Source organism: Lolium rigidum, chromosome 5 (genome assembly GCF_022539505.1).
Source record: "Lolium rigidum isolate FL_2022 chromosome 5, APGP_CSIRO_Lrig_0.1, whole genome shotgun sequence".
Classification (NCBI taxonomy): Eukaryota; Viridiplantae; Streptophyta; class Magnoliopsida; order Poales; family Poaceae; genus Lolium; species Lolium rigidum.
The window spans coordinates 261483651-261505869 of NC_061512.1; the positions used below are offsets into that span (position 1 = coordinate 261483651).

The 22219-nt window shown below is 45.2% G+C and overlaps 1 protein-coding gene and 1 non-coding gene across 2 annotated transcripts; both read left to right on the forward strand.

Moving 5' to 3' along the window:
* Positions 1 to 13681: 13681 nt before the first annotated feature.
* On the forward strand, positions 13682 to 15419 carry LOC124657753 (HMG1/2-like protein). The gene is made up of 7 exons (XM_047196267.1): positions 13682 to 13719; positions 13836 to 13913; positions 14019 to 14076; positions 14202 to 14246; positions 14779 to 14859; positions 14965 to 15030; positions 15149 to 15419. Exons 1-7 carry the CDS (start codon positions 13682 to 13684, stop codon positions 15158 to 15160), a joined length of 378 nt encoding a protein of 125 aa, XP_047052223.1. The 3' UTR covers positions 15161 to 15419.
* A 4049-nt stretch (positions 15420 to 19468) lies between these two features.
* TRNAT-CGU lies at positions 19469 to 19540 on the forward strand. Its single transcript has one exon. It is a non-coding gene; the product is annotated as a tRNA-Thr (tRNA).
* The last annotated feature ends 2679 nt before the right edge of the window (positions 19541 to 22219 follow it).

Below are 22219 nucleotides of genomic sequence, written 5' to 3' on the forward strand. Positions count from 1 at the left end.
GGCGGCCGGCCCGCCTAGAGGTGTGCGCGGCTGCGCGCGAGGCCGCGCCGTCGCGGATGTGAAGCACGTGCGCTGGCGCGCATCGTGCTCCACCTCGAACCACAAGTCCCAGTTGGGACTTGCGTCGCCGTACGTGGGGTCCTGTTGGAGGTCCGCCGGCAGCTGAGCGCGGCGCCTCCGGATCTCGGCGTAGCGGGCGCGGCCGGAGCCCGGGATGGGCGGCACGGAACCCGATCCGGGCTCGGGTGCCGGCCGTGGTGGAGGTGCACGTCCCCCACGGCATTGGGATGCCGGCGTCCCGAACATCCGCGCCACCGCTGCGGTGACGTAGATCCGGTCGCGTACGGGCGTCGCCGGCGGCCCCATGGCGAACGGCGCCGGCGCGACTGGCCGGCTGCTGCCGGCCTCGTCGTCGTTGGCGGATGGCGAGAACTCGCGCTTCGGGGCCATGGCGGCGCGGAAGCTTCGAGCTCACGCGTGCGGCCGGAGTGGAAAGTGGGGACTAGATAGGGACAGTCCCCTTCCCCAGTCCATATTTAATAGGACTGGGGCACCGACGAGTGGGCCAGCCACGCGGACGAGGCGGACACGCGAGGACGCCGCGTGCCATCCGCGGCCACGCAAACCCGGCCAAGATTTGGGCCGGGTTTGCGTCGTTCGACGCCGCGGCCGTCCGCTTTTGCGGTGCGTCCCCGCGTTGGGCCGGGTTTTTGTCCGGCTGGACCCATCCGGACGCGCGGGCGCGGGATGGGTCGCCCGGTTGGAGATGCCCTAAGGCCTATATTTTTTCAGAAAGTCAAACGAAATAAAGTTTGATCAAACTTTTAGAAGAATTTATGAATAAATATGATATTTTGTGGTTCCATATGAAAATGTATTTCATATTGATTTTGTATATTTTATGTTAATGATTTTTGATAAAAACTTAGTCAAACTTAACATAATTTGACTTTCTAAAAAAATATAGGCCTTAAGCCTTGAGATGGAGGTAGTAGTATTGGAATGATCACATAGTATGTGCATTTTGTACTCAAAAGCACAACTCTATTCGCGCACAAACTTAGGAAGGGGGTTTTCTGTATCTAGATTATAACATCCTGGAAAATATTCCATATTAAAATTGCATGTTTTTTTTGTGCATCATCATGATATCATGATAGCATGCATATGTTTCTAGCATAACCACCTTAAATATACTATAAACATATTTTGTAAGCTCTCAATCATGTTGTCATCGACCATGAGAAGGGGGAGATTGAAAAGACATATTTCACCCATAAGTGGATTTTGTTGGTAATGGTCGATACTTTATAGATTTGATGATTTTCAAGTATGCAAAATGATTTCAGTCCTAGCGATAATAAGAAAAAATAATAGATTGAGGCCCCTAGAAATTGTTAGTGTTGCCATCGGCGCCCACCTGTTCCACTAGATACATGTGTGGCCAACTTATATAGTGTCACAATTCTTGTTATCCATGCACTAAATAAATGAAACATGCAAAGGGTGATGGTTACACGCTCCAGTACCACGCACATCTATATATGTCACACTCATTTATATAAAACACACATATAATAGCATGTACAAAGTTTTATTCATAGTGAGCATCCCGCATCCCTCTCATCTACCTTCACTTGGGGTTATCCAACACCTCGTTGCGTGGGCAAACAAGGTACTAACACTTACTATGATCATAACCAATGCAATAGTCAATCATAATGTGCTTCCAGAGTATGACAAGTTATAAAAGTTCCAAAATAAATGTAAATGCATACATGTATTTATCTCACACAACAATAACCACCAAAGAAATTACACTTATAGCATTGTAATCATGATCGAAATCTCATAGGGATTACTATAATGACAATACATAGAGAGATAGGCTAAAGCTAGTACCACAAACCCCAAGTCATGGGGGCGAAATACTCCTCTCTTAAGGTGGTATTGTAAACAAACAACAAGGTCCCTAGTAAGCACACATGTGCATATCTAGTTCATTGTAGTCAATTGTTGATCGAGGTTTACCCATCATGGACATACAAGTCATTGATAATGAGATCAAAGTGTTTGGATAAATGATATAATGGACATATCCAGAACATAAGTATTGTAACTCGATCAAGTCACATCAAGTTCAATGTTACGAAGACAAAGAGGCCAGAGGAGGACGTGCACATGTATGGGGATGATGAAGACGAGGACGACGAGGAGGACGAGGACGAAGACGAGATGAGGATGACGAGTGATCCCCTTGGGGCGCTAGCATGCTTCCTCTCCCTTTTTGGTGTTCCGATGCCAAAGGGGGAGAAGTTGCTCTATTAGGACGGGTATTTGCATGGGGATGCCAAGAGCTTGGTGCTTCATTTTGGTTTTTCGGCCTTGGTATCACGTTTTTATCCCTAGTTATTCGAGAAACTTATTTGTATGCTTGCTACTTTGCTACTCTATTCGTGGATCTCCCGGTTTGTAATAAGACCTATTCGTGGTAGCCTATATTGGTATTCGGTATTTGATACGTCCCAAACGTATCTATAATTTCTTATGTTCCATGCTACTTTTATGATGATACTCACATGTTTTATACACATTATATGTCATATTTATGCATTTTCCGGCACTAACCTATTGACGAGATACCGAGAGCCACGATACGGAAAACCTTACGGAGACGCCGCGCCGCCAATCCCATCTCGGGGATTCGAGGAGATCGCCTCCGGCACCCCGCCGGAGAGGGGAATCGTCTCCCGGAGGTCTCTTCATCGCCATGATCGCCTCCGGATCGATGTGTGAGTAGTCCACCCCTGGACTATGGGTCCATAGCAGTAGCTAGATGGTTGTCTTCTCCTCATTGTGCTATCATGTTAGATCTTGTGAGCTGCCTATCATGATCAAGATCATCTATTTGTAATCCTACATGTTGTGTTTGTTGGGATCCGATGAATATTGAATACTATGTCAAGTTGATTATCAATCTATCATATATGCTATTTATGTTCTTGCATGCTCTCCGTTTCTAGTAGAGGCTCTGCCAAGTTGATACTTGTGACTCCAAGAGGGAGTATTTATGCTCGATAGTGGGTTCATGCCTCCATTAAATCCGGGACGGTGACGGAAAGTTCTAAGGTTGTGGATGTGCTTGTTGCTACTAGGGATAAAACATCGATGCTTTGTCTAAGGATATTTGTGTTGATTACATTACGCACCATACTTAATGCAATTGTCCGTTGTTTACAACTTAATACTGGAAGGGATTCGGATGATAACCTCGAAGGTGGACTTTTTAGGCATAGATGCATGTTGGATAGCGGTCTATGTACTTTGTCGTAATGCCCCGATTAAATCTCATAGTACTCATCATGATATATGTATGTGCATTGTTATGCCTTCTCTATTTGTCAATTGCCCAACCGTAATTTGTTCACCCAACATCTCGCTATCTTATGGGAGAGACACCGCTAGTGAACCGTGGACCCCGGTCCTATTCTTTACATCTCGAAATACAATCTATCGCAATTATTCTTTATTGTTCTTTGCAAACAACCATCATCATCCACACTATACATCTAATCCTTTGTTTACAGCAAGCCGGTGAGATTGACAACCTCACCTGTTACGTTGGGGCAAAGTTCCGTGATTGTGTTGTGCGGGTTCCACGTTGGCTCCGAATCCCCGGTGTTGCGCCGCACTACACTCCTCCACCAACAACCTTCAACGTGCTTCTTGGCTCCTACTGGTTCGATAACCTTGGTTTCTTTCTGAGGGAAAACTTGCTGCTGTACGCATCACACCTTCCTCTTGGGGTTCCCAACGGACGTGTGTCTTACACGCCATCAATCATTTTTTCTAGCGCCGTTGCCGGGGAGATCAATGCACGCTGCAAGGGGAGTCTCCACTTCCAATCTCTTTACTTTCTTTTTGTCTTGCTTTATTTTATTTACTGCTTTGTTTGCTTCTTATGTCAAAAACACAAAAAAAATTAGTTGCTAGTTTTACTTTATTTACTGTCTTGTTCTCTATATCAAAAACACAAAAAATTAGTTACTTGCATTTACTTTATTTACCTTTAGTTTATTTCATCATGTTTCCTCCTAAGTTCACTCTGAAAGACATACCGGTAGGACGAGGGTCTATCATTGGGAGAGATAATATAGAAGATTTTTTCACTCATGTTAGTACCGTTGAAGGTTTTGAAGATAGACACTTGGTAGAACTTGCTCCTACTTATGAAATTGCTGCTGCTTCTTTAGTTCGCATGTTGGAAACTAAATTTGTTAATCTTAATCCTATAATCCAACACATGTTTCTCACACTTGGTGATATGGAAGAGGGAGAAAAGAAAGATTTTGTCTTAGAAACCCTTCTTAAAGAATTTGGTGGTGTAGCAAGAGAGGCTAGAAAGGTCTTTATTAAATACAATATGCTTGGCTCTTATACCAATTTTGTTAGTATCCTTGAAAAGATGGACATGGAGAGAGTAAGGTACACTAATAATATTAATGATGGTGGGGAGATTAAGACAACAATACCTTGTAAGCTCCCGGGAATGAATGACGCTCTAGAGAATAACTATGGTTGGCTTGTCCCCGAAAATTTGTTTGACGAGGATAGCAAACCTAAGAACAATGAAAAGGGAGCCTCGAAACTCACATAGATAAGATAAAATGCATAGTTGAGAAAACTCCCAACACCTATGTTGATGCTTCATCTCTCGATAATACTTGATAAACACTTTCGCGCCTAGGCGAAAGGCGTTAAAGAAAAGCGCTTATGGGAGACAACCCATTATTTTACTTCTGCACTTTATTTTATATTTGAGTTTTGGAAGTTGTTTACTACTGTAGCAACCTCTTCTTATCTTTATTTTAATGCATTGTTGTGCCAAGTAAAGTCTTTGATAGTAAAGCCAATACTAGATTTGGATTGCTGCGCGAGAAGCAGATTTCTTGCTCGTCACGAATTTGAGCAAGTAGTCTACGTAGAAAAATCAAAAAATCTGCCAATTTACGTGCGTGATCCTAAGATATGTACGCAACTTTCATTCAATTTGGGCATTTTCATCTGATCAAGTATGGTGCCACTTTAAAATTCGTCTTCTACGAACCGTTCTGTTTTGACAGATTCCGCCTTTTATTTCGCATTGCCTGTTTTGCTATGTTTGATGGATTTCTTTGTTCCATTAACTTTCAGTAGCTTTGAGCAATGTCCAGAAGTGTTAAGAACGATTATGTCACCTCTGAATATATGAATTATGCACTGACCCTCTAATGAGTTTGTTTTGAGTTTGGTGTGGAGGAAGTTTTCAAGGGTCAAGAGAGGAGGATGATACAATGTGATCAAGAAGAGTGAAAAGTCAAAGCTTGGGGATGCCCCCGTGGTTCATCCCTGCATATTTTTAAGAAGACTCAAGCGTCTAAGCTTGGGGATGCCCAAGGCATCCCTTCTTCATCGACAACTTATCAGGTCACCTCTAGTAAAACTATATTTTTATTCCGTCACATCTTATGTGCTTTACTTGGAGCGTCTGTTTTTTTTTATTTTTGTTTTTGTTTGAATAAATCGGATCCTAGCATTCTTTGTTTGGGAGAGAGACACGCTCCGCTGTTTCGTATGAACACATATGTTTTTAGCTTCATCTTTAATGTTCATTCCGAAAGTTGGACTATTTCATTCATTGTTATATGGTTGGAAACGGAAAATGCCGCATGTGGTAAATGGTTTAATGTCTTGAATAATGTGATACTTGGCAATTGTTGTGCTCATATAGATCTTGTTTAAGCTCTTGCATCATGTACCTTGTACTCATTAATGAATAACTACATAGAGCTTGTTAAAATTTGGTTTGCATGATTGATCTCTAGAGTCTAGATATTTTCTGGTTGAGGTGTTTGAACAAGAAGGAGACAATATAAAGTCTTATAATAGTTACAATATGTTCATATGTGAGCTTTGCTGCACCTTTTATACTTGAGTTTGCTTCAAACAACCTTGCTAGCCTAGCCTTGTATTGAGAGGAATTCTTCTCGTGCATCCAAATCCTTAAGCCAATAACCATGCCATTTGTGTCCACCATACCTACCTACTACATGGTATTTCTCCGCCATTCCAAAGTAAATTACTTGAGTGCTACCTTTAAAACTATATTCTTTGCCTTTGCAATATATAGCTCATGGGACAAATAGCCTTGAAAACTATCGTGGTGAAGAATATGTACTTATGTGTCTTATTTCTTAATAAGTTGCTTGTTGAGCGGTAACCATGTTTTCTGGGGACGTCATCAACTCTTTTACCTTTGTTGAATATCATGTGAGTTGCTATGCATGTTCGTCTTGTCTGAAGTAAGGGTGGTTCTCACAATCAAATGGTTTGAGTATGCATACTCGTTAGAGAAGAACATTGGGCCGCTAACTAAAGCCATGATTCATGGTGGAAGTTTCGGTGTGGACAATTAATCCTCAATCTCTTATGAGAATATTAATCTGTTGTTGAATGCTTATGCATTAAAGAGGAGTCCATTATCTGTTGTCTATGTTGTCCCGGTATGGATGTCTAAGTTGAGAATAATCAAAAGCGAGAAATCCAATGCGAGCTTTCTCCTTAGACCTTTGTACGAAGCGGCATAGAGGTACCCCTTTGTGACACTTGGTTGAAACATATGCTATGCAATGATAATCGGTGTTAATCCAAGCTAATTAGGACAAGGTGCGAGCACTATTAGTATACTATGCATGAGGCTTGCAACTTATAAGATGTCTTATACATAACACATATGCTTTATTACTACCGTTGACAAAATTGTTTCTTGTTTTCAAAATGAAAAGCTCTAGCACAAATATAGTAATCAATGCTTCCCTCTGCGAAGGGCCTATCTTCTACTTTATTGTTGAGTCGGTTTGCCTATTCTTTCTATCTTAGAAGCAAACACTTGTATCAACTGTGTGCATTGACTCTTACATGTTTACCTATTGCACTTGTTATATTACTTTGTGTTGACAATTATCCATGAGATATACATGTTGAAGTTGAAAGCAACCGCTGAAACTTATATCTTCCTTTGTGTTGCTTCAATGCCTTTACTTTGAATTTATTGCTTTATGAGTAACTTTTATGCAAGTCTTACTGATGCTTGTCTTGAAAGTATTATTCATGAAAAGTCTTTGCTATATGATTCATTGTTTACTCATTATCTTCATCATTGCTTCGAATCGATGCATTCATCTCATATGTTTTACAATAGTATGATCAAGATTATGATAGCTTGTCACTTCAGAAATTATCTTTGTTATCGTTTACCTACTCGAGGGCGAGTAGGAACTAAGCTTGGGGATGCTTGATACGTCCCAAACGTATCTATAATTTCTTATGTTCCATGCTACTTTTATGATGATACTCACATGTTTTATACACATTATATGTCATATTTATGCATTTTCCGGCACTAACCTATTGACGAGATACCGAGAGCCACGATACGAAAAACCTTACAGAGACGCCGCCGCCGCCAATCCCATCTCGGGGGATTCAGGAGATCGCCTTCGGCACCCTGCCGGAGAGGGGAATCATCTCCCGAAGGTCTCTTCATCGCCATGATCGCCTCCGGATCGATGTGTGAGTAGTCCACCCCTGGACTATGGGTCCATAGCGAGTAGCTAGATGGTTGTCTTCTCCTCATTGTGCTATCATGTTAGATCTTGTGAGCTGCATATCATGATCAAGATCATCTATTTGTAATCCTACATGTTGTGTTTGTTGGGATCCGATGAATATTGAATACTATGTCAAGTTGATTATCAATCTATCATATATGTTATTTATGTTCTTGCATGCTCTCCGTTGCTAGTAGAGGCTCTGGCCAAGTTGATACTTGTGACTCCAAGAGGGAGTATTTATGCTCGATAGTGGGTTCATGCCTCCATTAAATACGGGAGCTTCTATTCTTGTAGACAGTGTTGGGCCTCCAAGAGCAGATGTTTGTAGAACAGCAGCAAGTTTCCCTTAAGTGGATACCCAAGGTTTATCGAACTCAGGGAGGAAGAGGTCAAAGATATCCCTCTCATGCAACCCTGCAACCACAAAGCAAGAAGTCTCTTGTGTCCCCAACACACCTAATAGGTGCACTAGTTCGGCGAAGAGATAGTGAAATACGGGTGGTATGAAATAGTAGTGGCAACGGCACTCGGAAAAGTGCTTTGCCCGAGACAAGAAACAAGCAGTAGTAACGCAGCAGTAGTAACGCGATGAGTAGTAATGCAAGTAAAACAAGAAACAAACAACGATAGCGAGTATTTAGGAACAAGGCCTAGGGATTAGACTTTCACTAGTGGACACTCTCAACTTTGATCACATAACAGAATAGATAAATGCATACTCTACACTTTTGTTGGATGATGAACACATTGCGTAGGATTACACGAACCCTCAATGCCGGAGTTAACAAGCTCCACAATAATGCTCATATTTTAGTAACCTTTAGTGTAAGATAGATCAAAAGACTAAACCAAGTACTAGCATAGCATGCACACTCGTCACCTTCATGCATATGTAGGAGGAATAGATCACATCAATATTATCATAGCAATAGTTAACTTCGCAATCTACAAGAGATCATGATCATAGCATAAACCAAGTACTAACACGGTGCACACACTCGTCACCTTTGCACACATGCAGGAGGAATAAAACTACTTTAATAACATTGCTAGAGTAGCACATAGATAAATTGTGATACAAACACATTGCAATCATAAAGAGATATAAATAAGCACCTCACTATGCCATTCAACGGTGAATAAGTATTCTGTGAAATATAGCCTAAGAGACCCACACGGTGCACACACTCGTCACCTTTACACACGTGGGACAAGGAGTCTCCTGGAGATCACATAGGTAAAACTCACTTGACTAGCATAATGACATCTAGATTACAAGCATCATCATATGAATCTCAATCATGTAAGGCAGCTCATGAGATTATTGTATTGAAGTACATAGGAGAGAGATGAACCACATAGCTACCGGTACAGCCCCGAGCCTCGATGGAGAACTACTCCTCCTCATGGGAGCAGCAGCGGTGATGAAGATGGCGGTGGAGATGGCAGCGGTGTCGATGGAGAAGCCTTCCGGGGCACTTCCCCGCTCCGGCAGGGTGCCGGAACAGAGACTCCGTCCCCGGATCTTGGCTTCGCGATGGCGGCGGCTCCGGAAGGTTTTCCGTATCGTGGTTCTTCGCATCGGGGGTTTCGCGACGGAGGCTTTATATAGGCGAAGAGGCGGCGCAGAGGGTCGAAGGGGTGGCCACACCATATGGCGGCGCGGCCGGGGCCCGGGCCGCGCCGGCCTATGGTCCGGGGGCCCGGTGCCCCCCTCCGGTCCTTCCCGGTGTTCCGGATGCTTCCGGTGAAAATAGGAACCCGGGTCTTCGTTTCGTCCAATTCCGAGAATATTTCGTTACTAGGATTTCGAAACCAAAAACAGCAGAAAACGAGAACCGGCACTTCGGCATCTTGTTAATAGGTTAGTTCCAGAAAATGCACGAATATGACATAAAGTGTGCATAAAACATGTAGGTATCATCAATAATATGGCATAGAACATAAGAAATTATCGATACGTCGGAGACGTATCAACATTACGCACCATACTTAATGCAATTGTCTATTGTTTACAACTTAATACTGGAAGGGGTTCGGATGATAACCTGAAGGTGGACTTTTTAGGCATAGATGCATGCTGGATTGCGGTCTATGTACTTTGTCGTAATGCCCTGATTAAATCTCATAGTACTCATCATGATATATGTATGTGCATTGTTATGCCTTCTATATCTGTCAATTGCCCAACTGTAATTTGTTCACCCAACATCTCGCTATCTTATGGGAGAGACACCGCTAGTGAACTGTGGACCCCGGTCCTATTCTTTACATCCGAAATACAATCTACCGCAATTGTTCTTTACTCGTTCTTTGCAAACAACCATCATCATCCACACTATACATCTAATTCTTTGTTTACGACAAGTCAGGTGAGATTGACAACCTCACCGTTACGTTGGGGCAAAGTTCTCGTGATTGTGTTGTGCAGGTTCCACGTTGGCGCCGGAATCCCTGGTGTTGCGCCGCACTATACTCCTCCACCAACAACCTTCAACGTGCTTCTTGGCTCCTACTGGTTCGATAACCTTGGTTTCTTTCTGAGGGAAAACTTGCTGTTGTACGCATCACACCTTCCTCTTGGGGTTCCCAACGGACGTGTGTCTTACATGCCATCAGTATTCATCTATTGTGGCTACACCATTTCTATGGAGGCATTATTATTGGAATTTTGGGTTTTCTAAAGGCAAAGGTATGACACATTCACCCAAAACTCCTTGTATTGCCATATGTTGCCTCCATAGTGTGCATATGCTATATGAACATATCAAATATCCTTGTTGCATATGTGCATGGTTTGTAGAATCTAGGGGGAGTTGTATCTCTAGGATGTGTGTATTTGTATTCAAATCCATATTCTAACTATGCACACGTCTAGGGGGAGCTCCGTCTAGCTTTTGCAAATCTAGAACCTTATCATAATATTTTATGCTATGTTGCAAATTCTTGTGTTGTCACCAAACACCAAAAGGGGGAGATTGAAAGAGAAAGGTATATAACTAGTGTTTTGTGTGTTTGATAATAATATTTGCGGGATCTGCACATAACGGTTGGATTTGGGGGAGCCTATAAAAGGGCCCCTTCTTCTCCAGCTCGATTTTATCTCCTCTCTCTCTCTCTCTCTCTCTCTCTCTCTCCTCCATTGTTGCTGAGCTCAAACCTTGAGGATCTCCCCACCTACCCAACCAATCTTGCCCAAACTTTGAGGAGTGGTGGAGGAGGCCCCGATCTATAGTTCTACCAAGAGAGATTTCACCAATACCATCTAGTCTTTAATGGATCTTGGAGTTAGGGTTCCTATTGTGGGATATTGGAGGAAGTGCTCCTATTAAGTTTTCCCTGAGGATGTCAATTTATATGCGAAATGGCGAGGCCGGTGGGCGCCCGGAGGGCCCACCCCACCCCCAGGCGCGGCCAGGGGGTCCGTGCCTAGGGATGGTGTGCCCTCCCTGGTGCACCTCTTCGTCTCTCCTTCGGACTTCGTATTCGTGACAGAAAAATAGGAACTTCAGCTTTTGCTTCGTCCAATTCCGAGAATATTTTCAGAACAACTTTTCTGAATACAAAAACAACAGAAAACAGGAACTGACACTGTGGCATCTTGTTAATAGGTTAGTTCTAGAAAATACATAAAAATGCCGCGAAGTGTAAACAAAACATATAGCAATTGGTGTAAAACAAGCATGGAATATCAAAAAATATAGATACGTTTGCAACGTATGACCGCCCACCTCCCCACGCCCCGCTCGTGCTCCGATCCGAAGGTGCCGTCCGAACTTTTATAATATCCTTATGAGGAGGGGAAGCTATTGTCCCTTGAAAGCCAATCTAAAGTGGCGCCTTTTATGGTCGAAGGAGGGTAAATTACCATGTGTTTTCCAGAAGCCACAATAGCCCCAAATTGACAACATGGACAAAGTCGTAAGTAAAAAAGAAGACTCAATAGTAGAATGATTGTAAATCTGCAGACTCGTGAGATTGAATTCTTACTTAGGCACGGTCTCCTGCCGTAGTTTCTTCAACCTTGAGACATATCAAAGGGGTCTAGTTTGTTAAGCCCCCGTCTAGGCAAATTCAATAGTGGTGGATATGGCCAATGATTTAAGAATTAATCATTTTGAATTTTGGAATAGAGAGGCCCTATTTTCTAAACACATGCTATTTCGTCGTATTATGCATGCACATGTGGGATGTGAAGTTAGGCGTCTCCCAATTCAACTGGGTAGGCCGAGAAGTGATAACGGACGCGATTTTGGACATAGTGTTGACGGATGTGCAAGCAGATCTAGTGGTAGTTGGTTACCATAAATAAGCAAACACCGTTATGTAGTCCCGTCGTAGATGTACTTGTCTAAAGCCACGATTTTGGTTTTTTACTTACAAAACGACAAGGGAATTTACGTGCATACCTCCATTCTTTGTTAATATGAACTAGAAGAATTTAGTGACTTGTGTGACGACAATAAACTTTGCAGAAACTGCAAGATGGTTGACATAGTAGAAGTTTGGCGGGAACCATGAAGATGGTGATGCAAAGTAAGAAATGAACGGGAGAGAGGGGATGCGAGTGTAGCATTGTTCTACTATTCATGGCATACTCAAGAGTCCGCACATCATATATAGACACCAATGATGGGCGGCTGCGATACATTGATAGCACATTCATATGTTCTCGCAAAATATGCGCTATTCATGGACAACACGGTAAAATGAGCACATCCGAATACCTTTTCCCGCCGCTCTCCAAGGATGTGCATATTTGAAAATGTGGGCAGCGTAGGTAGAGAGGTGCTTACGAAAGTAAGCTAGGTTTTCTTTGGACGCAAATGCCCATTCCTATATTTTTCTTTCTTTGGAGAATACACTAAGGCTGCTCATAGTGGGGAGTAACATAAGGTAGTGTCATGCATAAGTTACTAGTCCATGTTACTACCTTCATAGTGGAAAGTAACTTAGAAAAGGTATCATGCAAATCTCATTTATTAGCTTGTAGACTCATTTTATCTTGGGGTGTGTGATGTTATGGTAACATAGCTAGTTACCACCTCCCTCCCTTTCTTCATTTATTGATATGCCATGTCACCAAAACACCTTGAAATGTGTGATGTTACTACCTAAGTTACTCCCACTATGAGCAGTCTAATAAGGGGTGTATCGATCACATACAAGGGTGCTATAAATATTCAACACCATGTACATGCTCACTGACCCAACTGTGGGAGGAGTGAAGTAGATTGATAACCATATTTGGAATGCCTTTATTTCGAGTTTTTTTCTTCGTGCTGAATTGCTATTCAGACTGTCAAGGGTATGCGAAGGACATTTTCATCCATATTCCAAACAGCACATTCCTGTTTTTTTGTTGTTGTTGAGATGAACAGCACAGGAAAATTCCTGTTGAGAGAAACACGTGCTTTCCGTCCGAGGAATACGTATGTCCCAGAATACAATCGCGTGCCCATCTTTCCGTCCAATGACGTGGGCACAGAAAGCTTCTAGCACAGCCGTAGATTCTACCGGAGTGCCCAAACTGCCCTCCAAAGAAGCACAGCAGAGAGAAACACACCGTAAAAACTTCCTTCCTCCTTGCACATAAAAAGAACTACCCAAACCCCCAACACTCCCAATGACAAGTGGCCCCGGCGAGCTCCAACCGGGCGGGTACCGTGAGAATCGCGTAGGAGAACCGCCGCGAGGCCGCACAGCCAATCGTAGGCCAGTGGCCGGATCGCTGACGTGTCCCGAAAATTTTCGGGAGATCCCGCGCAAAGGCCCGCCTCCGCCGCCCATAAATGCCGGCCCCCCGCAGCCCCTTTCCTCCTTCACCTCAACTCGCATCCCACCCACCGCACGACGAACTACTCGCCGGAGAGAGACAGCGCCGCCCAGCACCCGCTCGCGCTCCGGTCCCAAGGTACCCTCCGTTCCTCACCCCGTTCGAACCCCAGATCCGTTCCGTCGTTCGATTCCGCCGCCGTGGTTCTGATCTGTGTGCGTTTCCTCCGGCGGTGTTTCAGGTTTCGGCGAGGATGAAGGCGAAGGTGGCCTCCCGCGCCGGCGGCGACAGGTGAGACCGCGCCCCGTTCCTCCTCTTCTCCCCGTTCGGTTTCACTTGTCCGTTTCCGCCGTATCCCCTCGGGTTTCTGACTCGATCTGCTGCTGTTTGGTGTTGTGTGCGCGCAGGCTCGCGGTGAAGAAGGGCAAGGCCGAGAAGGACCCCAACAAGCCCAAGCGCCCCCCGAGCGCCTTCTTCGTCTTCATGTAAGCCCCCGCCCCGCCCCAGATCCGCCCTCTGCTCGCGATTCGTTTTTTGCTGGCGTGCGTGCGTAGCGTTCTGACGGGACTTTGTTTGGGTGTTCTCTGCAGGGAGGGCTTCAGGAAGGAGTACAAGGAGAAGAACCCCAACAACAAGCAGGTCTCCGTGGTAAGCGCCGTTTCCTCTAGACCCATCTCAGTCTCCTCGTTTGTTTCGTTCGAATCTGCTTGCGATGCTTCTGTTGCGGAACTCGGCGTCCTGATTCGTGTTCGTGTTTTGGCTGTGGATCGCAGGTTGGCAAGGCCGGTGGTGAGAAGTGGAAGTCCCTGACCGATGCTGTAAGTTACCCCTTCCCATCTGCACCCCTCTCCAACTGCTGGACTCGCTGTTGGTTCAAATCTGATATCAGTGCTGTGCGATTTGAATTTTAACTCACTGCTATGCGATTTCAATTGATGCCATGCTATGCGTTGGGTCTAATTTCGGGGATTCGTGTCTACTGGCAATGAATCGTTCTAGTGCCGTCACATTGTGTCCTGTTGGTTGCTAGTAGGCTAAAAATCCTGACAGATTTTGAATTGCGAGTTGCTGTTTCTCTTCGAATTTGAATCTGCTCGTCTGTTAGGCCATGGATTCAATTTTTAGAGCTGGAGTAGCAGTTAAGATTCGTGGTGGTTTTCTGCAAACGTGTCTCTTAGTGCAGTATCTCTATCTCTGTATGTTTATATTCGAATTAGTGAAATTGCAGTTTTCCGTCATTGCATCGAATCTGTTACTCTGTGTACTCTGCAATGCCCTTCTGCTAGTTGCACTCCCTGATTTGTTTCTGCTTGCTGCTCCGAACTAACTTTGTGCTGTTTGAAACTGCAGGAGAAGGCTCCCTACGTTACCAAGGCCGAGAAGCTCAAGGCCGAGTACGCCAAGAAGATGGACGCCTACAACAACCCACAGGTACCTCCCTCCACCCTGCTTCTGCTCAGGCACTGTCCTCAGGCTCACAACACCTTGAATGAACATTGTGCTGACATTTGTGGTTCCAATGTCTTTCTGTTGCAGGCGGAGGCCTCTGGCGAGTCTGACAAGTCCAAGTCCGAGATCAACGACGAGGACGACGCCAGCGAGGTGAGACCATCGACCCCCACCCTTGCAATTTCCTTCGCTGCTCAACTTTCTCGATCCGATTCTGAACTTCTGTTACTACCCAAATCACTGACTCGTTTCTCTGAAACTATATCTGCAGGGCGACGAGTGATGCGTCCCAGCAAAGCAGCCGCAGCGGAAGGGGAAGGACGTCGGTCAGGTCTCTGGTGTCTCTGTGTCCCCGAACGATGGATGATGGTTGCTCTTCTGTTGGTAGTGTAGCTTTCGTAGTTGTCCCTCCCCTTGTCCCAGGCTGCTGCTGCTGTTGCTAGGTCGGAATGGAATGGTAGTGGCTCTAGTCTCGTCAGTGGATCGGAGTGGGGAAGTTCCTAGTCTAGCTCTCCTAGTTTTCGTTATGTTACTGTCTCTGTTGGTTGGCTGTATCTATCGATGTACCTGTGGCTTGTTTTAAACATCATCTCAGAGATCAATACATGGTAGTCGAAACTGTTGAAAGGAAAATGGTGCATTAGTTCTGTGTTCAAGTGCTTGATCCTGATTATGTCTCTGTTTGCCTGTGGATTGTGTTGGTGTTCTTCGTTTGCTTGCGGATTGAGTTTCTGAATATTCCAATTGTCAGTCAGGTTTTGTCTGTTAACTGCAAGTTTATGTAGAAAAATCCCTGTTCTATGACTGCTGAACCTGGCATCTGTGATCTTCTCATGGGCTGGATCTTAACCAACCGTCTGCAATGTTCGTTTGTTTCTCTGGTTTTGATTCCAACTTGTGATCTCGCTTCTTTTAATCCTTGCCTGCCTGAAACTCCAGGAGGATTCTGATTGTGTTGAATTGCTTCATCTGATCGTGTCTCTGTTTGCATGTGGATCGTTTTGGCCTTCTCTGCTCTCTATGCGAAGTTTCTGAACATTCCGTTTGTCTGTAGCTGCAAGATTATGCAGGATCTGCATGTTCTCTGACTGACTGCTCTGAACCTGGCATTTGTGATCTGCACATTTGCTGAATCTTAAGCAGTTGCCAGCAAAATTTCCCCACAATGGTTCATTTGTTTCTCTGGATCAGGTTCCCACTTGTGATGTGCAGTTCCTCTATGATCCTTTTTGTCTGCGAGCTACTGCTTGAAACTCCAGGAGAGGATCCAGTGTGTCTCCTGGTGTATGTACTTTGGGATCTCTTCATCGTTTTCCTTGTGGAATGCACTGCTGTTCAAACTGACGTGAGCTTCCTAAAAGTTTGGAGCCTTTCTCTGTTGTTGGTTCTCAACCTTTTCGAGATTTCGTCAGCAATTGGAGATTGTGATCCTGGGAAGATGCAGTGTTCTGGTCCTTGCAAGTACGTCAGACGATGTGACACTCTGTATCCTGTGTCCATTTTCTTTATCGTGCTGTGTTTTGTGGTGTCACTGTCATATGAAGTATTCATAGAGTCTCGCCAGTTGATGCATTAAGAATCTGAATCTGCACGCTGTTTTGACCATCTCCCATCAACCTTTTTTCTCATGCGACCTGTCTACTGTCTGAATCTTGGATAGATTGGCGGATAGGATTTGTGCATTTCTGGATCGGATGCCCTCTTGTGGGCTCATGCATTTGCCTGGCATATCCCTTGTTGGAGCTGTGAGGAAGCTTCGGATCATGTATTTTTTTTTTTGAGGTGCAGATCATGTTGTTAGCACTTAGCACTGACCGACTCATGCTTCTGTAAATAGTTTCGGATTTTGCCTACAGCCTGCTTGTGGCTTGTGGGATGAATATGATGCCCTGCTGGATCAAGTTGTGAGATTACGAATGCTGCCACCAATTTGGAAGGATCTGTGCACCTTGATGGCGACATCAGTCTGATGTTGTAGACAATTGGGAGGACAATTTGAACTTTCTTTTTTGGATAATGTTCTTTTTGGTTGCCCATTCTGCCTTTGCTGTCGGCCTTGTGCGAGCACGAGCTAGAACCGTCGCAGGCCCATGGGAGCGACGCGTGGTGCAGGCAGCAAAACCACGCAGCGTCACTACTAGCCCCTGAAGATTCGGTCGCGGCGAGCACGAACGATCAACAAGTTCGACGCCTTCCTCACTGGTTGAAACAAGTTTTTAGCGTGGCGTTGGAAATATTCCCTTCGTAAATCAATCGTCACTGTACCACACTACCATAGGGGTAGTAGAGCAACCAATAGTATATACAGTATCTTTTTTTTCTTTTTTCTTGTATTGCCAAGGCATATAATGTCAATGAACTAACAACAAACGTCGACAACCATCTTTCTAGCAAAAAGATAAAATAAATTCTCGAGGATCTATTTTACCGGAGGGCACAGAAATTATCCCTTACAGCGAATCTCGTAAATCTTGCCAATTTACTGTCCGAGTTAAGTCGAACAGATTTGTAATTCAATGCCAAGAGGCTACTGCACACGCACACCACACGACACGACCGTTGCCAAGCAGCAAACAATGCGCCCTTTGCGAACCCGTTGATACACCACCCACCTTGCTCAATATCAAATCACGAATAGCGAGAAGAAGGTGCACATGGGTTCAGGAAATAAGTAAGTCGGATTCATTTAGATTCGTGTGTAGATCTTGATAAATCCGAGCCACTTGTTTTTTTGACATAACAGAGGAAGTAGTAGAATGCTGTACTGATGCAGAGTATGTTCTGGTCCTTTGTGCACTCGGCTGGTGAGACTCACTGAGAGACATCGTCTCTGACTCAGAGTATACACGTTTCTGCTCCAGTGGTTGTGCTGATTTCGGAGTTCGGTTGATCTGGAGGCTGGCTGCTGGCACGAGGGTATCTTTGAGAGGACGATGTAAACGGACGCTCAGTGATAGTTTGGGTCCGCGTAGATGAAAAATACGTCTCAATTCTGCTTCAGCGTGACGATGCATAGTAACTGGGTCATCCGCGGCGACGCAAACACGGCTTAAATATGCGGTAGTTTTATGTCCCTGCGGATGCTGCGCGGTCCCACAAATCACCGCGTTGGTTGCATCCGAGCCCGCTAGGCAGTGACTAGTTAAGCAAAAAATATTCCTTCATTACTATTGATAGGCCAAAAGTACCATCTTTACAGAGATGGTTAGTTGAGTTAACCTAAAACTACAATGGCCGTACATATTCGCTGTCGCGTGGCCTACTACGGCCGGGGTTACTCGCAGTCGTGCAACCTACTACTGACCGCCGGAGGAGCCGGCGCCGTAGTCGAAGCGCGAGCACTTGACGCACTCCTTGCGTCGCGCATGCCGGCGATCGGACATCTCGTTCTGCCGCCTGTGCCGTTTGAGGACCTCGGCCAGAGAGGAGTCCCACTGGACTCTCTACCGCCGCCTCGTCTGCCACGTCCTTCGCTTCCACTGCCACCATGTGGGCGAGGTAGCGGGCCCTATCCCTAGCCGCCGCCACCACATCGTCCCAGGCGGTGATGGCGTCCGCCAGCTCCCGGTTCTCCTACTTGACTCGCGCGAGATCTGGTACCCTCCGCACGACCGAATCTAGGTCAGAGCACATGTACGCCCGAGCCATGGAGATCGCATAACTGTGAGCTTCCTCCTCCGCTGCTCAAGCCTGATGACACTGGGCGTCCCAGGTAGGCTCTCGAACGACACGAGCAGAGCGGTCCGGTTGAAGCGGCTAGGTACGTCGTCATCGGCGATGTCGTGGATGATGACGTCCGCAGGTGGGGCCGCCGGCAACGGAGGAGCCGCCGCAAGGGCAGCGCTAGCCATCGCCATCTCCGCCCGCGCCTCGGCGAGCTCAGCCCGGAGTTCCGCCCTAGCGTCGGCGATTTCCGCCATGCCCGCCAACGACAGTGACGCTCTAGCGCGCGCCCTGCCGCCTCCGCAACCTCCGCAGCCTCCCGCTCCAGCTGCTTGGCCTGAAAGGCGTCGACGGCTAGCTTCTCCTCCTCCTCCTCTGGGTGGACTTGGCGGCACATCTAAACAACTTGATGCCAATTAAGGTTGTGCTCCATCATGGATGGATGCTAGAGTTTAGGTTGAGGTGTGTCCATCACCCCGCCGGCGTTCACCATATACAGCCACGACGGGGCGGGAAATGGCGCGCATGTCGTTTCCTGTGCGCGGCGCGGGAATGACCGTCGTCGCGCGGGAACCGGTAATCGTCGGCGGCAGATGTTGACGGGACGTTAAACCGTCATTAACAACCTAAACAGTGTTTGTGCTAAAAATGCGTCTGCACCGTTAGGATACCCAACGCAAACCATCGTCTAGGTTTATGAACTGACGCAAATGAACGCACAAAGATAATTTAGCCTCCGAAATGCGTCGGGCCGATGCCGTGAGCTCTTGGATAAGGTTCATTGCCAATCCGGTCTTGGATCGGCAGAGCACGACCGATCGGGACGTCAGACGCTTTCGGCACGATTAAGAAATCCGAGAAACTGTCGGAACTTATTAGTGCGGTGTCAAAAGTTAAATCCGCCTCGGGAAGTGCAACGTCGTAATGTGCTTCCGTAGCATAGTGGTATTGCGTTCGCTTCGTAAGCGAAAGGCCGCGAGTTCGATCCTCGCCGGGAGCTTTTCTCTTTTTAGATGCCCGGCAGTCTGGCATTCTTACTACTTGCAAATTTTGATGTCCGTATATGTTTCATACTTTTCAGTTTTTTTTCCAGCAAAAACATGCGCTGTAACTAATTTGGCTATAATAATAATAATTGAAAAACAGATTTTGTAATTGATTTTGCTATAATAATAGTACAACAAATCATATTTACCTGCTTTCATATTCACAACAAGGGCGGGGTAGCACATGATTTCGCCCTTTCTCACTTCTCCTTGATGTTCTAGCACAGCGGAACAACAATTAGTGCATCGTGGACCATACAAGTTATATTGTTGTTTCGCCCCTCCTCCTCGAAACAGACTTTCACCCCGCTATATTAATATAGCACACGATCGATATAACATAGGATCCATGGTTGGAGCAAACATCACAAGCACGCCCAAAAGAAAACATAAAAGAAAGACAAGAGAAACTAATGCCGAAAAGGTCGGATCGACGAAAACGGAAATGCCTCGCAACCGCTGCAACCGTCGGAGAATTTCCACCACATTCCTAGCACTTGGAAGCTCTGCGTACCAAGCAACACCTTCAAGAAGGGATGCGACGCCGACGCCACTGCTGCCCGGAGTGGTCCTAGGGTTTCCCCCGGTACGTGCAAGGACAGGGAAACAGGGCTTCACCCAACACCCTTCAAGAAGGAAGGGTGGCGCCCACGGGCGTCACCGCGTCGGTGTCGGCGAAACCGACAGGGATTTCTCCCGACCCTAGTAGCCCCGCCTTGGACGCTCCACCGTGCTCCACCACACTCGCCGCCCACCACCTCACGCCACCACGGCCTTGCAGGTACCACCGCCGTCTCACCGTGACCAACGAACCGGGGTCATCACGAACAAGACGGGCCATCCGAGAGCGAGAGGCAGCACGTCAGCAACCACGTCGGAGGGAACCACCTCCATCGCCACCTGCAGACACTGACCAGACGCGTAGACCAGATCACACCGGGCCCACATGGCCCGGTCAAGCCCGAGCGGGCTCGTGACGGTCACGACAGAACTTTTCGTGGATGGAGGCTCGGGTGTTTAGGTTTTTCCCGAGAGTGAATAAATAGGCGGAGAGAATAGGTCGGTGGGGTGCCTGGGGGGCCCACACCACCCTAGGCGCGGCCAGGGGGCGCGCCCAGGTATGGCGTGGCCGCCTCCTAGCGCCCCTCCGTCTCTCCTCTGTACTCCGTCTTCGTTTCGGTAAAATAGGAACTTTCCCTTTTGTTTCATCCAGTTTTAAGAATATTTCCTGTACAACTTTTCTGAAATACAAAACATCAGAAAACAGGGAACTGACACTATGACATCTTATCAATAGGTTAGTTTCGAAAAATGTATAAAAGTGAAACGAAGTGTAAACAAAATATGTATAAATTGGTATAAACAAGCATGAAACATCAAATATTATAGATACGTTTTAGACGTACCATTTACAAAATAGCAAAATAAAGATTGGGGGCATAAATGCTCTTACATGGCCCATAATGCGCATCTCCCAATTGAGGGAGTCTCTGCAGAGGGCGAACCGTTTCTTCCTAGCATTTGGAAGTTAATGCGGAGACATCAATTGAAATATATTGAGGCAGAAGTCAAGACATAAATAATATATTTTACCTATAAATGCAATATAATATTTTAAAAATAGAACATGGAATAAAAAAATTAACTGCGAGTAAAAAATCTACACATTTTTACTGAAAATGCATTATAACAACCATTAAAATATAGGAATGCATAACAAATAGAACACATTTTTAACTCAATATCCATGACAATATCAAATAGAAATAGAATAGTAAACAAGAATAGAATGAATTAGGAGTAAATAGAATCAACACGTCTTTTAACTCTTGATGCACCATAATAAAAAGTAGAACAAAATATGGCATACAAATAGAATGGACACGAGTACAAATAATTAACAAGTTTACCATCGACATAGTATTTACCCCTTCAAATTGTCTCTGTTGGTGTCAATCATTCATCATCAGCAGCATCAACATCATCATCGAGGTTCCCATTGCCCCTCCTTCTGGGTTCATCAATGCCCACACTATGAATATAGGGTACAATTCCATGAACTACAAATGCAAGTGTTAAATTATCTACGAAGGAAAGCATGATCACTATAGTCTACCATAGTCGTTCAATTAAGTATTCATAGAAAGCTGGCGCATAACATATAAAATTAGGACAAACATAGATATGCATATACTTTCCGAACACATGAGTATACGGAAAATCTAGCACAACCAAAATACACTAATGCCATCATAAATGGGGAGTTGATGCGTTGCTCTTAAGGATTGAATTAATACTCCAACTGCTCGGGTTTATTAGTCATACGCGTAGTTCTAGGCCATCCATTTGATCAACTTAATACAAGCTATATTTTTAAAAATATATTATTATTGAACTTTGGATGTTATATTGTATAATAATATAATTTCTATGTTATATTATATTATCTAGGTCTAATTGATGACCTAGTGACACAATTAATAAACTAAACCAGAGGGGGACCTTCAATCTTACACATATAGGATGCGATCATAAAAATAAAATTGATGTGTTGGTCTAAAAGAGCAACGCCAGCCACTTAAATTTTAGGATTAGCAGAGAGAGATAGTACATCACCATACCACTCCACTAAC

Bases quoted from the DNA above. Each gene is read 5' to 3' on its own strand.
- LOC124657753 (XM_047196267.1), top strand. From the start codon at position 13,682: ATGAAGGCGAAGGTGGCCTCCCGCGCCGGCGGCGACAG. The intron at 13,720-13,835 runs GTGAGACCGCGC...GTGTGCGCGCAG, and splicing joins TCCCGCGCCGGCGGCGACAG to GCTCGCGGTGAAGAAGGGCA. The intron at 13,914-14,018 runs GTAAGCCCCCGC...TGTTCTCTGCAG, and splicing joins AGCGCCTTCTTCGTCTTCAT to GGAGGGCTTCAGGAAGGAGT.